General features: G+C 37.9%; 1 protein-coding gene across 2 annotated transcripts in view; it reads right to left on the bottom strand.

Moving 5' to 3' along the window:
- Positions 1-17,215, bottom strand: part of TFDP2 (transcription factor Dp-2) — a 65,163-nt gene that overhangs the window by 45,725 nt on the left and 2,223 nt on the right. For both annotated transcript variants that reach the window (XM_075158304.1, XM_075158303.1), the window contains exon 2: positions 6,195-6,288. In XM_075158304.1, the coding sequence (XP_075014405.1) occupies positions 6,195-6,209 (15 nt within the window). In that variant the 5' untranslated portion in view covers positions 6,210-6,288. The remainder of the gene's footprint in view (positions 1-6,194; positions 6,289-17,215) is intronic.

The raw sequence follows: 17,215 nt of genomic DNA on the forward strand, positions 1-17,215 counted from the left end.
TGATGTCCAGTATTCTCCGTACTAAGCCGCACAGTCTGCAGGTCTGCAGAGATGTGACTATTGATGCATTTTAAATACATTCCCTAGTCTTCAGAGATGAACTGATTTACCCTGAGGGTAAATTACCGGAGACATGGAGAACTTAAATCATATACAGAATGGTGCATCTCAGATTTTGGCATGTACACAAAGCATAGAAAGGTGGAATTTGTATAGAAAAACACAAGATCATTGTTCCTGGATGAGGGAGGGAAGAGATGGAAAAGTCCCTCAGATCCCAGGTAACAAGGGACGGGCCCAGCAACAGCAAGTAACGGTAAGGCATTCTGCAGTTTCAGAGCATTATGCTTGCACCACCTTAGTAACCTCTGTTCAACAAAGCATTTTGTTTTGTTTCCAAGACGGAAGCTGTGATAAGCACTGAGGGATTGAGCTCCGTTGGAGCAGTAGGCAATTAAACTAAATACCGCAAACTCTCTTTTTAAAATAATATAAAATTTGAGCACTTCTGTAAATAATTGGGACAAAGGGTTCAGGTATCCAAGTTAAGAAAAAGCAATCATACAATCAAGGATCAAGTGTTTGCTTTATTTTACAGACGTATGTAGTAATAATAGAACATATGCTAGGGCCACTCGTAGAATTTTAATCATATCAAATTAGAGAATCATTTAATTGCAGGCAATTAAACATTAGTAACATGACACTAAAATAAACTACACAAGAACAAAAAATACCTACTACAAGCATTCAATTGCTCAGTTCCGCTACAGAACTTGTATTTGGCAAGTAATTTTTGAAGGGAAAAATCTGCACACAGCATTGTGACAGACTTTTGAAACTACTTCTATTAAGATTTTTTCACCAACAGGAGCAACATACAAACATTAACTGTTGCTGCACTACCCTGATCGTAAAATACTGCCTAAATGAGCTAAGTTACGTGCTTCTGTAAACAAGCCCTTAGAGGTGCTCAATATAGTTCATCAATTTATCTCAAACATTGTCTGTATCAGACGTGGTCTTTCCTGTCACACCCAACTAGACGGTCATATACTATTTCCAACGGGCAATCAAGTGCTTTGGTTGTTGCAGACTATGGTATCACCAGAAGTTGCTTTTGAAACAGAGCAAGTCTGGCTCATTTTTTCCTCTCCGTTTTCCCTTTTGTCTCCCACCAGGTGGCAGCGGTGCAGAGCCAATGCAGCAGGGCTGAGGAAGACGTGAACAGGAACGCCTGGATTTGAGCAGGGGAAAGAGGAGGAAGACATGAAAACAAACGCAAAACGTCTCCTATCACGTTTTGGTAGGAGGTCCATATGGAAAACAGCAGCATTCTAGTATTCTTCCCCCCGGGTGCTTGGGTGGCAAGGAAAGCTCATGTGGTAAGAGGTCACTGTGATTCCTTATACTGAAAATGTATTCTTGAGGAGATCTTTAAAATAGAGGTTGGAAAGGTTAGTAAATTGCATAGCATATAGCACTGAAAGGGCATTATGACTGCAAAGCCAAGATGAAGAGCCAGCACTCTTGGATCACACTACTGCTGCCTTTGCACAATAAATAACAGTATCAGCTTCTCCTTAGGACCCCTGCCTCTGCAAGAAATAGAAGAAAATTTTAATTCAGAGAAGGAACAGGGGAACCACAGGGATAAATACCAAGTGTCAGATATAAGGGCCTTAACTCGTTCCAACAGAAAGAATAAGAATTACGATTCCCATGAACGTCTTCAAAGACAGCACTGCAATTTGTTCACAATTGAACCTTCAGCTCTAGATTTACAAGTGTACATTTCCCTATTGATTCGTATCGGTGCTTCAGTTAAACATTGAAGATGATATACATACGCACTGTCAGCCCAAGATGACTCTCCAGCTGTTACGAAAATTCAAACATTTACATTTAATTCTCTGAAAGATTTAGATTATTTAACTGATTCAATATTTAAGGAAATGTAACAAAGTACTTGAGTTCTTTTTTTTGTGTATCTTGTATTTCAGTGATCCAAATGATACAAAATTACAGCAGAATTTTAGTTTGCATAGAAATAGGTATTTTCATGATGATAGTCCTAGTAACACATTTATAAAGAGTATCCAATGAACAGAAGCACTTCTCTCAATTTTATAATCTTTGTATCTAAGTTTAGAAGAGTTTGAAAACAAACTTGAATTTCATGAGAACTTAAATGACCTTAACAGTATGGCAGATCTAAAGGAATTTGTTCCTCTTATAGAAGAATTATCACAACTAAGCCCTCAGAAGCAGCAAAGTATGATGCAATATTAAAATACTGCAGCAGAACGGTAACTTTATAGTATTCCGTTTTGATGTTAGAGATTCCAGGCCATGTTGTTATCTGGAGACTGTACCACCCACTGCTTTTGGGAATCTTGTCATTTAACCACTCCTAAACTGAAACCAGCAAACAATCCAACACTTACAGAGGTATAATTTATTACTTTTTGTATGGCTTGCGTGATATTTCTGCTTTATAACACTGCCCCAGAGTGTCTGGATTACTGGGTATGGCAGGAGCTGGACTCCTGCTTCTGTCCATCTGCAACAAGATGAATCCAGCCATGAAGTAAGATGAAGCAAGCACTTGGTAGGCCTTTGCATCCTATTAAATATTTTCATCAATTTTTTTTCTCCTTTCCTACTAGGTGACTAAGAAGTTTCCAAATGGGGCGAGGGGAAAGAAAAAAAGAATCACAACCAGAGTCTTGGATGGGGCAACCTGTCACAAGCTGCTCTTGCAGCCGTCTCCGCTGCTTGACATACTGTTCAGGTAGCAAGTCTCCACCTGCAATCCTTCCCTTTCCTTACAGAAATTAACTTTCCCATTAACCTGAAAAGGTTTTGTTTTCTCTGCCCTAGAATTAATCCAGATTATAGCATGTAGAAGTTGTAAATGGGTAGGGAATCCATTAACTGGCTGTTTTCTTGTACCTGTAAGCCCTAACAGACTCATTTGTAGACATACTGTAGTAGTATCACTTACAGAAACAACTCAGGTAGGACCTAAAAGGTGCTCTCTCATCATAAACTAAAAGAAACCTGCATGGACTATCAGTGCAGAACAGCTAGTATCTTTTACATTGTTTTTGAAGAGTTTTCTGTGTAAGACAGGTGTTAAGGCTTGTTTAAGGCCCTCTTAATCAACTTCAGCAGTTAAACTAACTCATTTTCTTCCATATTGACATGTGAAAGGAGAACTATTATAGCCGTTTAACTGACCTCATCTATGACAAGACAACCATCCTCTGAGAAGCAGTGACAAATAACTTTACAAGCACATGTACATAAATTCAGACAATCAAAACTAACAGTCTTATTCAAATAATCTGCTTGAGTCACATTATTTATTTTGTCCTAAAAATAAGTTTACCATGAGTATTTGCTCATTTTTTCCCCATTTCTCAATACTGTTTTGGTGCCTTCTTACCTGAAGGACAGATAGGAATGGAAGTACAAAACAGGCAAGAAAAATGCATTTTATGATGTAAGCAAAGAATGAAATAACCCATTATGACAAGGCGATTTAAATTACATCTGGGTACAACGTGTATGGTAAGTACGTAAACATCTCATCTCCAAGAGAATCTGTAACTTTTATTCATCATGTTATTATTCATAGCTGTTTTGATTGGATTTGTTTTCCAAGGAATGTCAAACTACCCATAAGCAATGTTCCACAAGCAGATACTAGAAAGTGCCCTGCATTTAGAGAAAGTGAGCAGTGAGCCCAGTCTTCATAATTCTCCCATCACATACTCAAAAAGTTAGCAAGGAAAAACAGTGATGGGGAACGTTATTCATCTTACATACACATTCAATCTATGGAAATGTTTTGCCATGTGCTTGAAGCGTGAGCTTCCTTGGACACAAGGTTGCTCAACACAGCTTATGCATGTGAGATGCAACGACATTTTAGCCTAAGCTCACTGTACTTTGTTCTTGCGATGCATTAGGAGCACAAACATCCCTAGACTACTGTGTCCCAGTTAAGGGGTAGTTATTTCAGAACATAGAGGTGACAGCTTCCTGATGTGTACACGTTTGATGAAAGATATATGCCCTTTAAGAGTTTTCCAGAAGATGTCCAAATTCCAGTACTTTAAAGTTCCCTTTCCTTGATGCTTCAACAGAAAGAAAAAAAAAGATGGAAATACTTCTACAGAGCAGCTCTCTCCCTCAACTCACTCTGCAGATCATTAAAATATTTCAGACAGTGTAACAGACAAACACTAACCTTACATTTGAAACAAGTTTCAGGCTGCAGAAACCCACAGACATATGCTAAACCCTGGAACTCTGCAAATTCAGAAGCACTCTTGGGCCTTCTAACAGCAATAGAAAACACCAGGGCTGACACTATTGGCCTGAGTGTGCAGTTCTAAGTAACTAGGGTTGGGAAATCCTGAAGAAGTGCTACAAATAAGGACAGAAAGCATATCATCACCCTTGTTTTTACACTGTTATTTATTTTGCAAATCCTTTGAACAGATATACTTAACAAACATGAAAACTGAGTTTTACTTTCAGCTGCGCCACAGTAACTGATTTTTTAAAACTAAACCCATAAACATTAGCTAAATAACTAGGTTTGCATAGTTTAATATGCAAAATTTCAAAGCATACGTACCAATAAAATATTTATTCTATAAAATAACTGTAGCCTTGCATTAAAGTAAAGAACAACAAAAACATATTTCTATATTCAGTACAGGAGTAGGTTGCCCAGACTGAACGTCATGTCTGTCCTCGGAGGTTTTCAAAACCCAAAGCCCTGAGCAGCCCTGAACAAAGCACCAAGCAAATGGGTTCTGAACTCAACTGTCAAAGAGCTTTATGCAAAGCACCAGAGTAGATGGCCTCCCAAGATCCCTTCCAACCTATGCCACTCTATGACTCTATAACAGAACACTCCATGGATTTTATTGGCATTGGTATTTATCCTTTGACTGCATTGAACAAAAGGTCAAAACCACAAATGATCTGGATTTGTGCAGCTGTTCCACATACATCAGTAGAATTACCTATTTATATTACAGTTGAATATGGCCTATGAAATAAGTAAGTCAAAGGGCTTTGCATATATACATAAATTTATTTTCTGGCTTGGTCAGCTTGAATCAAACAGTCAGACATAAGACATCTGAAAGCCTCAGCTGGAACTACACACCAAATGAAACAATTAATAAAGCCAACAGAAAAGAAATTTCCGAGACTTGAGAATTAATTTAACCAAACTACGCCCTTGGCATCAATCTAACCAAATATGCACAAAAGCTTTTCCAGTTACTGAACAGAAAGCCATTCTAGGGTTACCTGCACTTTTATTGTGGGGCACTTCTTTAGTGATGTTGGTTCCTAAACCTGTTCAGATTTAATTAGACTGCAGGATGCCCTATCAAAGGCAGTCAACAAGTAAGTTGCCTAGGACCCAAAGTCATACTCAACTCACTGACCAGCAAGCTTAATCAGAACTGTTCTCTGTACAAATTGTGTACCTCAGGAAGCACAGCTAATTAGGCAGAAAATTAAGGTCAGGATGTAAGACATTTCATAAGCTTCCTCAGAACTCAGGAGAGGGGAGTCAAATATAGAGCCTCTAGACACCACGCTACAGGCTTGTTAATGCAGCAGATGATGAAACAGGAAGGCCCTCAGCCTTCTAGAAACCAAGAGTGTACCGACATTGGTCAAGAAATATGCTGTCTTTCTGTTCTTTCTTGAGTTTTGAGACTCGGACTCAGTAGAAGGATTTTACTCTCACGCAAAGGTGAGACACTTCAACAAAATGAGAAGCTCTCTGGTAAGTTTGGAGCAATGTTAGAGGAATTATAGTTGGAATATCTCAAGTTGGAAAGGACCCGTAAGGATCAGTAAGGAAACAGCATAAAGCATTGCCCATTATCAACCTGACCTATAGCTGAGTAAACTCCACATCCTTGAAGAGCTTCTAACCAGTTTAAATTTATCAAAATACTGTAGAAGATGATGGGGTACACATTTGTGGTATACAACAATCGGACACAATTTTTGAATTTGAAGGTCTTTGTGTTTGATTTCTTGTAGTTGTCCATACAAGAAATCAAACACAAAGACCTTCAAATTCTGAAAGCCAGAAGTGACTGGCAGCATGCCAATATAAAAAGTAATACATGTTGTAGAATTATACTTACATTTTTTGCCGTCATGTCAGAAAATATTGCTTTATATTCCGTAAAACCATCAGATAGCCTTTTTCATCTTCACAGAATCTTTAAAATGAACATCCTGTAAGAAAGTTAATAAAGTATCTTAAAATATATTTTCAGTTACGTCTCTAGCTGAAACCCTGCATCTCCAGAAGACTTTTTTTTTTTTTTTTTTGGATAAAATCAATCATCAAATAGTCAGGTTCTGCATGGATACTAGAAATGTACATTGCTTGGAATAGGCAGAGATGTAATCTTATATATAAAGGCCCAGCTTACACAGAGGCCTAACTATATTAATGTGCTAGCAAAGCATGTCATACCATTACTAAAGTCTTGTAATTAAAAGCATGCAATCATTTGCATCTAATGCAGATTGACTCTAAAAACTGGAAGTGAATTAATTCTCTCCATTGTGTCTTCAGCCTCCACCAACAGAGAAAGCGTCTACTTCCATCACTGCAGACACCCAAAGATCTTGATAAAAAGTAGCAAATACTGAGAAATGTATATACACAGCAAATATTAAGTATTTTTAAGGAAACACCCGAGAAAAAACATTCCAGTTCAAACTCATCTTTTTAATATTTTCAGGCTTTTTTATTAACTCTATGTAATTAGAATTATAATATCAGAATTCCAGGAAAAGACAAATATTTTGGTATACTGAAAAATACTTAAAGTGACTTCTTTTTTAAATCAAAGCTTCCAGGAGTCTTACAGAAAACAGAAGAAAACAAGTTACAAATAAATGCCAGCAGCACAAACCATTTTAAAGATAGAATTAACTTGACAAAGCATTTAAGTGCTTCGAAAGTACTTCATAAGTACTACTTGCTGTTAAAAAATGGACTACAAAAGACATCTGAATTGCACTTGGATCTATAAGAAAGGGACAACTGTTCACACTTTCAAGTGTGGAATCAATTCAGCAAAATCTTTTGGAAGATGCCTAAACTAGTTACCAAATATGAGTCATGACCATTTACAGCAGAACTCACCAGCTACAAAAGCAGGGTGCAATTCATGCTATTTCCTCTGTATTTTAACCTATGCAAAGTTCAAAAATGGCCAGTGTCTTCACCTCCCTCCTAGAAAAGTGCCAAAATTGTTTCAGTAGTGTGCATAGCTAATGGGGAACTCTACGATCACTGCGTTAGTGGTTTTGGACAATCCAGTAGAATTTTAAATTCTAGGACGTTTCTATAGATTTCTTGGTTTATTCAGACATTATATCAATTAAACTTAGAGTTAGTGGAAAAACATTTTATTCGACTTAGAGGTGTTCTCCATTTCCTGATGAATGAGTTGTATTTATCTTCCTTAGTGCTTCAATTTATTGCAGCCATAATTAAGCAGCTACTCCAGCATGTGAACACCACACAATTCTGTCTACTAAGACATTCTCCCATGCAAACTTGTAAGTTTTAGTTTCACAACAAAACATCCAAGAAAATAAGAAGCATTTTTCTCTGCCTTCAGAGAGGACACTATAGAGAGATATCTATTCACATCCTGGGGAAGGGGGCTACTGGATCTGAGTAGCAATCCTGAAACCTGAAGAAGATCCACAGAAAAGCCATAAAGCTACAGTGGTCATGGCAAAGAGCAAATACGGAATCCTTGCATTGCCTCTGAAAATGATGATCTATGTGCCTTTTCTTTTTCCACCTTCCTCCTCCTTCCACACAAACCTTCCAAATACATCATCTGGAGCTCCGGGCAAAATTCATGATGCAGTTTGACCTCCCTCTCTTGCTTTAAGAGGCTTTACAAGTAATTTACTCAAATAAAACACAGTTAGAACACATTTGCTAAGCAGTTTTAACCCGTTTACTGAGAAGCAAACTAGTTTCATCTTTGACAAGTTGTTTGCTGTCAAGCTTAGTGATCCAGAAGGTATTGTCCATAAACTATTACAGTCCTTTGCCACAATGCTCTTCAGCCAGTATGAACAGTTGGTATTCTTCCAGCTTTATGAACACATTTTGTCAAGCTCGAGAAGCCAGACTTTGTGACCCCACCATCTGCCATGACCTCTTGTCAGGTTCAGACAAAAGAACCTACACAGATGGCCTCAAAATGGAGATTCTCTTCATTCCCAATTGCTGTTTGACAGCTTGCACCACACAGATAGAGAAACATAAAACTCAACCTTTTTGTTCTTTAGCTGGTTTCTACTGAAATGAAGCTGCATAAAGACAGGTTTAGAGCCCAAAGCACATGAGACACAAAGATTGCTTTATTTGAACTAAGGTTGTCCCTTCATAATCTAAGCCTTGGTTTATAATCCGCTCCCATAATTTTGCCTTTTGGTCAAATATCATACAGTATAGTGAGCCAACAGAACTGTCTGACTTCGTAAAGTTTGAGTTGTAGTTTCTTCTAGAACATATGTTGCCTAATCACTTATGCCAATGACATTAAAAAGCCAATTTGGTCATTAAATTTACAAAAGCCCAGATAATCAAGCTCTAGTTACAACAAAACAGTACAAGAGTGTTTATCTGTACCTATTCTCGTTACAAATTAAAAGCCAGATCTATTCTGAAGTTTCAGTGATACTGAAGCTGAATCCCAGTACAAGAAACAGTGCAAAACAGAAAACAGTTATCTGCAGAAAAATATTATATTCCTTTATAAGTTTATTTTCTATGGTCCAAAGTTTTATTTTTAAATTATCCCTTTAAGATACATATACTGACTAAAATCTAATAGTAGAAAAGAATAAAGTCCCGTACCATAACAGTCTATTTTCTGTCCCTGAAAATTAAGCTTTACCAAACTTATCCTGGTTTTCCTTAGCTTTCTATAATTCTTATCAGTACTTCACATATCATACGTTCACGTAGACCAGCACCACACAAAGATTCTCCCCGGTCCCAGAGGCCACTTCCACTTCACAACAGAAAGTGTCATTTATGTAAGTATTGCATCAGTATTAAACATCTACAAATTAAGATAACTATTGGACAGCTACCTAAATTGTTATGATGAAAAGTCTTCATGGAACACAGAAAAAATTGTAGAGATATTTTAGTATACTAGAATGATTTTTATCATCACCAAGGAGTGGGTTTTTTTCATTTACTTGATCAAGAGTATTGCAAAGTGAAAATTATTCCAAGTAACTGGGTCAGCTAAAAGGAAAGAAAGTGTCATCAGTTTCAGGAACAAGAAACCTGTATAATGCCAGCCTTTCCACTAGAAATTAGTTTATATTCTTCACACCCCTCTCCATAGTACTAACTTTCAAGCTACGGTACTACAAGGCCGATTTCAGAAGGCAGCAGTAACAAAAAGATTCCTTATTAACCAGTACAAGATCAGTTTTAAACCACTAATTTATGCACAGCATCTACATGGATTAGACCACCTGTTACACATATGTTGCTTCAATGTGTCTCAGTTTTCAGACCCGTAAAATTTCAAAATTACAAAGTACTTATCAGAAATCCACCTGCTCCCAGGAAGTGTTTCCCCATCTTGTCCCTAAAAACCATTTCAATATCCAACTTCTTTTTGAAGCAATTGAGATAAAAAAGGACCAATTTTAGTCAAAATATCTGTATGTACTAGTCAGATTAATTTCTTGGTACCCAAGGAACAGAAATACAACTTTGTTATCAAATTTCTGAAATTTAAATTACAGATTTTGCATCTCTCTAAGAAGATTCCATTGGTTTGTCAACTTTTTTTCCTGAGTCCTCTTCAAATGACTTAGTCCCAGTTTTATCCTTTATTTATGTATACAAGAAAGAAACTTGGCCTACAAACTGCAAAAGACAGGAATACCCATGTCCATATAACATCCAGCTTGCCACTTAATGAAGAACTTCAAAAAGCCAACCAAGGGGTGTATTCAACAAGTTGCACACACAGAGTGGGAAATAAGTCACCATCTTCAGTTATGACACAGTAATTTTTATTCTGAAAATAGTATTAGAAAGTAGCTCTTAGGAAACATTTGAAAGGAACTCCCACCATGATGTGCATGGTGAAGGTCTTGCAGGTACTACAACTTATTTTTCCAGCTTTTACTGCGAGCAACTGTATGCCTTCAAAAAGGCCCTAGTAGTTAACAGACAAGGAGGTGATTAGAGAGACTGAACAAAGGAAATCTAAATGACTTGACTGTTAAACGATATTAGGGTTTTTAACAAAATAAAATAACTTGAGAAGAGTAGTGAGTTTAAAAGCTTCATTGTTTAATCGTTTTTACGTGAATTAGAATGATAGAATCATAGAATCATTTAGGTTGGAAAAGACCCTTAAGATCATCAAGTCCAACCGCTAACCTAGCACTGCCAAGTCCACCATAAACCATGTCCCTAAGCACCACATCTACACGTCTTTTAAATACCTCCAGAGATGGTGACTCAACCACTTCCCTGGGCAGCCTGGTCCAATGCTTGACAACCCTTTCGGTGAAGAATTTTTTCCTAATGTCCAATCTAAACCTTCCTTGGCATAACTTGAGGCCATTTCCTCTTGTCCTATCGCTTGTTACTTGGGAGAAGAGACCGACACCCGCCTCGCTACAACCTCCTCTCAAGTAGTTGTAGAGAGCGATGAGGTCTCTCCTCAGCCTCCTCTTCTCCAAGTTAAACAGTCCCAGTTCCCTCAGCTGCTCCTCAGAAGACTTGTGCTCCAGGCCCTTCACCAGCTTTGTTGCCCTTCTCTGGACACACTCCAGCACCTTCGTGTCCTTCTTGTAGTGAGGGGCCCAGAACTGAACACAGGATTCGAGGGGCGGCCTCACCACTGCCGAGTACAGGGGCACGATCACTTTCCTAGTCTTGCTGGCCACACTATTTCTGATACAGGCCAGGATGCCATTGGCCTTCTTGGCCACCTGGGCACACTGCTGGCTCATGTTCAGGTCCTTTTCCTCTGGGCAGCTTTCCAGCCACTCTTCCCCAAGCCTGTAGCATTGCATGGGGTTGTGGTGACCCAAGTGCGGGACCTGGCACTTGGCCTTGTTGAACCTCATACAGTTGACCTCGGCCCATCGATCCCTTCTGCAGAGCCTTCCTACTCTCAGGCAGATCAACACTCCCACCCAGCTTGGTGCCATCTACAAACTTACTCACTTAAAAGACTGCAACCTATGAATCCAAAGTACAGAAGTTTTCACTACTACATGACACAAAAACGAAACGAGCATGACTGCTTTAAACCAAGGTGCAAACGGAAGATAAAACTACCTGAATCTAATTTGAAAGTGAAGATCTCATCTTGTAGTGTGGGGCAACCAGCCTACACACAAGAAATCAGAAGGAACAAAACCAAATAAGTACCTACAATTGACCAGGTTCTCCTAAGTTGCTATGATTGAGCAAAATGCCAGTGTATCATCAGAACAAATTAACCAACACCTCCTGACAACAGCAGTAATTATGACTCAAGTTTACACAGTACAAAGAACCTTGAAAAACAGACAAGGCCTACCTGCAAGTTCAATTATAAACTGTAGCACTTGAGCTACAGAACAACCAACATTTAGTGTGGTTTCCTGAAAGCATGTCAGGGGAAATGTCCCTTTAAGAACCTCATGCAGCATATATTGAGGCAACAAATGAATCAGATCCCTTTCAACACTCTCGGACTTGATCCCAAATGCTACATCCCCATTACTCCCACTACTCGCTATATTTACTCTCACTGTTGTACATATTATAACATGACTAGCAAAAGCACTGTTGATGAAGGCTACTGAGTATCTTGAATCCCAGGGGTGAAAACAGGTCTGAGGGGATGTGCAAGTGACAAGAACACACAACACAGGAATAAAATCCAAAGCTGTAATCAAACGCTCCCCTAGATGAAAGTGCCCAAAGTCTCCTTGTGCTTAACTGCACTGCAGAGCCTCAAGCTCTGCTGCTTGTCCAGCCCTGACAGTGCTGAGACCCAAATCCCATCAACCTGGAACCAGATATTCCTTCCCTCAAGGGACTCTGTTTCTTAGGCATGCTCTTAGACATGCCCAATGTCATGCAAGTACTAGCGGTAAACTACATGTCTAAGAATAGGAGCAGCACTCATGGCTTGTTTCACAATCAATGAGGTGAAGCCTGTCCCTTATTGCTCAAATAAGGCGCACATTACATGTGGAATAATTCCCAAGTACTTGAACCTTTGAAGGCTCTTCTAATTCTCCAGACCAGCTTACTGTCCTTCAAGTGCGTAGGGCTTGACATCAGAACAGCGGATAACATTCATGCAGCACTTAAAAAAGTAAGATGATCTAAAATTTCTTTTTGAGTTTTATAGACAACTTATTCTTATCAGCACAGATATGCACAGATACATTTGGAATTAACAGAAATTTAGCTGCAGTTCTTTTAAGACAATCTATTCTATAAGCTCATCTTTTGTTCTCTAACTAGGTTTCTAGCCCAGGGTTTTTTTCACAGCTGACTACTACAGGGCACAACATTTGGGAGTCTACTGCTTCTTCAGTGGAAAGAGGCAGTACAACTTCCTTTCAAAGTAAAGAGCACACTGTATTTTCACAAACATATTTTTTGCCTTAAGAAATTTCATTTTAGCAATGGATTGACATTGAAAAAAATTTAGTGATCTATACGAATGACTGTAAAATATCTTGGTAAGACAATCTTCGTGCATTGCCAATAATATATTAGCTCCTCTTTCAATTAAGCTCAGTTGAGAAGAGCATCTTTTTGACTACTGAGACTTCAAACAAGCTTCTTGCTACCACCAGCTCATATACTGTATGATACATCAGAGAATGCTCTAGATATTAATCTGGTCTTGTAATGAGTTTTAATTTTGAGATTTTAAAATTTCCGGAGTTATCAGTACATTGACAAATACATGGACCAGTTTAACCATCCTGTTGAGATACACTTTTGTCTACACCCCGCAGCTGGAACGATCTTATAATCCAATGAACTGAAGATAATTTTACATTTGCATTTAATTAAAGATCACCAAGTTATATAGGGATAAAGAACTTGATGGAGAGAGACTTAGTAACTATTTCCTACGTTTTCCTTATAATTTGCTAGAAGCTTTGTTCTAGTTTAAAGCCATTTAAACTCTAGTCTTGCATGGATTGAAGATTATGACAGTATTCACTGAAGTGTAAAGGTTACAAAAAATTTCATACTACTTTAGTTATAATTCAGTACAAAGGCAAAAAGGGATTTTTCTAATGATGCACAAGCTCTCAAATACTTATTACAGCACACAAAACTACGTGAAGGGTACAATTCCATGAAACAAGTTGCACTGATGTAAGATCCTACCCCTGCTATCATTGCTAAAAGGGATCTTCCAATTTTCCCTTCTTCTTCCACTTTACATTCCTTCCCCACGCTACTTGCTCTCAACAACTTCCATTTCTACATGACCCCCTCAGTGAGCCAATTTAGTTATAATGCTGTCAGAATAGTAACAATGGAGCGGAAAGGGGGAAGAAGAAAGTTTTCCATATGCTGCAACCCACTGACAACTCAGCTGACCATCTAGGCCCGTGCACAGGACAGGACTAACCCTTCAGATTTACCAAGCTGTTTGATCAGTTCAGTCTGGTTTGCAGAACCACATTATGACTCTGTTTCTGGGGGGGGGGGGAGGGAAAGCATTTATGATCTCCTGAAAATTTACTTATGGGTTCAAATGTGTCAAAAGGTTGGAAATGGTTTGTTTGTGTTTTTGAAGAGTTCACTGGAGCGTGTGCATGCTTCAAAAATCCATTAAGAAGAAGTGGGATGTTTTGTCTTCAGATCATAACTTTCCCAATTTCTTCTACAGCAAGAAGTACGATGAATAATTTGCTTTTGACAGACAGCAGAAGCCTGCTGTTCTACAGAATCAATACACAGCTTGAAATGTTATCAGTTGTATGTATGAAGTTACTAATTTTAAAAAATTGTTTAAATATATTTGCAATTGTAAGTTGAATTTTAAATAAACTGAAGCTTACAATTGGATTGCACATTTAAGAGAACAGAAGTACATTTCTCAAGTTTCTCAAGTCTCAAGGTCAAGTTTATAATGAAGGGAAAAGTTACTTAACCCCTTCCTTACAATAAATGGAGAGCCCATTCATGCGAAGGTTTTTGATTTCACTCTGGGGATATAAACTCACTTTCACTTGAGTTTCACAGTTCCTAATCTCATTCATAATTATTGGTCATGTTACCACCATAATTTCTATTACAGGTTAATTACAGTTATTCTGGTAATTACAACTATTGGTCATATGGGGAAGGTTTAATACTTGGATGACTGTTATGGTTCACAAGTGACTTTTAATATGTTAATGCATTGGCATTCACAAGCCTTAATGAGCAAATATTGATATATTTGCTTTAAGACTTTAATTCCCACAAATATCATTATAATAGCTGCTACCAAGTTGAAGAATTCATCTATACAACTTCACTAAAAGTTCATAGCCTTAAAGACAGTGTGTACCTGTAGCAACCTGCCAATTTCATTCTGAACATACGACCTTATTTTTCTTGATTTTTTCCACTTACATCTTGGGCTGAAATTCCCAGTAACAAAACAGTGAATGAAAATGGTCACTTATTCAAGCAGAACACATCTGCTAACACCTATCATTTCCCCTGGAAATGGATTATGAGTGCCTACCAAAGCAACCTTTTTATGCACCCTGCCAATGATATAGTCACCTGACAGAGGTTAGTAAGGGACTCTGTTGAACAAAAGAACTAAAGAGGTTGTAAGATAGAACTGAATCATTTGCTATTCCCACCCAAACCGAGACAAATCTGGCAGGCACCTGATGAAACAAGAGAAACCTGACTTGCCAAACAGAGGAGCATGCCCTAACTTCCACAGGAAAAAAATAAAGCAAGCTGCAAGACCAGAATTACATTCACAAATGGACTTCGGTCTATAGAAGTTAACAAAAATTTCATGTTCGGGACACAGGCACTCCATTCACTGTTAGGAAAGAATCAGCTATCTAGGAATAGGAGAAGCATAATCTCAACTACCATCACTGCTTCCTCTTACCACTGTTTGTGTAAAACCTGATGGTCAGGGCACGTCTCACTGATTGAAATAATGTAAAACCAGTCAAAAGAAAAGGAACATCACCTTTATAAAATGGATTATTTCTAGAAGCTACCTTAACCAACAGTTTTGTGAAAAACTTGGATGTTCATGTAGGAAGGACTGCAAACCAGGAAGATCACAGTGCCATGACAATTCTGGATAGTGCCTTCAACGATATCTCTAAAGGAGCCCCTTCTGCAATTCGTGCTTAAGTGACTTGGGAAGTTACCAATATCAAGTTGTCTTCTACCTCTTTTTTAAAATGTTATCACCAAGTCAGAAAGAGTGAAATTGTGCCAACACCTGAATTGCTGCAGTTCACAACCAAGCATACTAACAAAAACACACACTAATCTTTTTCCAGCTTAGTTTCAGTCTCTACTGTGACAGCCAATACTAAATGTGAGCTGGCTAAAGCATTATTTTATCACCAAGTTAGTACTGCAAAAATATAAAAATTTCTATAAGTTTCAGTAAAGACAAATATTCTCAAAAGTGGCTTCAGTAGGCTGCGGATTTTGCAAACTGTGTTCTGAAAGGCAAAGAGTTTCTTCAACAGTACTAAGTGAATAGCTCGATCTAGGAGAAGTTATTTCCAAATACCACCCCTTTTCATTTAATTACTATTCTGTATTTCACTAGAAATATGATATTCTAGAAAGCTGTGCTTTTGTTACAGATTCTACTAATGCATATATTAGGATATATTAGTATACACATTATTAGCATATATTATATTAGTGTATATTACAATATATTGTAGTCTTGCAAACTGAACTATCATAGGCATGCATTTTGATTTGCTTAGACTGATTTTTATGCTATTAATATTGAAAAGTATAAAAGTAAACTTGAACAGTCTGTAAAGATCTTAACTGGAAACTATCACTGCACACAAGAAATCAGACAAAATAGCAAAAAAGTTCCCTTAATGAAACTGTAAGAGTAAGATCACTTACTACTGCCTCACCTTCTTGCAAAAGAGCTGTAATCTACAAATCAAATAACGGGGGAAAAAAAAAAAAAGAATTAATTTCACTCTAATACTGGATGTTACGAAAAACGCATAAAGAATCAAACCAGGATGTTGTTGTAAAACTGTCGCTCCCTACCACACCTGCGCCTTTTTTACAATATTTCCTAGCATATACCTAGTTTTTCAGATCCTGCAACAGGCATTTATACCATCAGCTTTGATGTAGTATGTGTACTATTACCACACCAAGACATTTGGATTGTTTTCCACTGAATACCTAAAATTTTATGATAAACCTGTCTGATTACAGTGGCTTCTTGGCTTTGTACACAAGAACTCCACAAGTGTATTTCCTTGCACCAGACAGTTTATTTTCCCTATTTTAAGATTCACTGTTAATTTACCAGTAGTCACGTCCTGTGAATGTAATCGGAAAGGTAGAGGAGAAATTCTTAATCATTACACCAAAAAGCAAACAATTTAAGACATTGTCGCTTATTAAAGAATGCCCTAAGAATACTATTTTAAGGTAGCACATCAGAAGAAACGCAATTCCAAGAAGTGAATTAGACTAGCTATAACTAAGGAACTCATTCTGCTCTACATTAGGACGCAGAAGTTTAAATATTACTGTCTACACAGTATGGGCTGCAGCTTCCCTCCCCTGACCGTATCAGATCGCTATTCTTCTATTGCTTTTAGTGATTTGCACTAAACTTTCCTGTAGGCACAGTGAAGAGGTCTGCATGCTTAAACCGAATAACATTATAAATTCTTGAAGGGGATGGAAAGTTGGAATTTTGGTTCCTATTTTTTTACCAAACCCACTGAAAGATCTTCACTGTGAAGGTGCTCACAACTGCCCAGGAAGTATGTCCAGGTGCATAGAAGGCCCCTACAGTAGCATCCAACATATACAAGAGCAGACAAAACCAAAGAATTCTCCTGTAGAATTGACATCCCTTGCAAAACA

This window comes from Calonectris borealis, chromosome 9 (assembly GCF_964195595.1).
Source record: "Calonectris borealis chromosome 9, bCalBor7.hap1.2, whole genome shotgun sequence".
In the NCBI taxonomy this organism is placed as follows: Eukaryota; Metazoa; Chordata; class Aves; order Procellariiformes; family Procellariidae; genus Calonectris; species Calonectris borealis.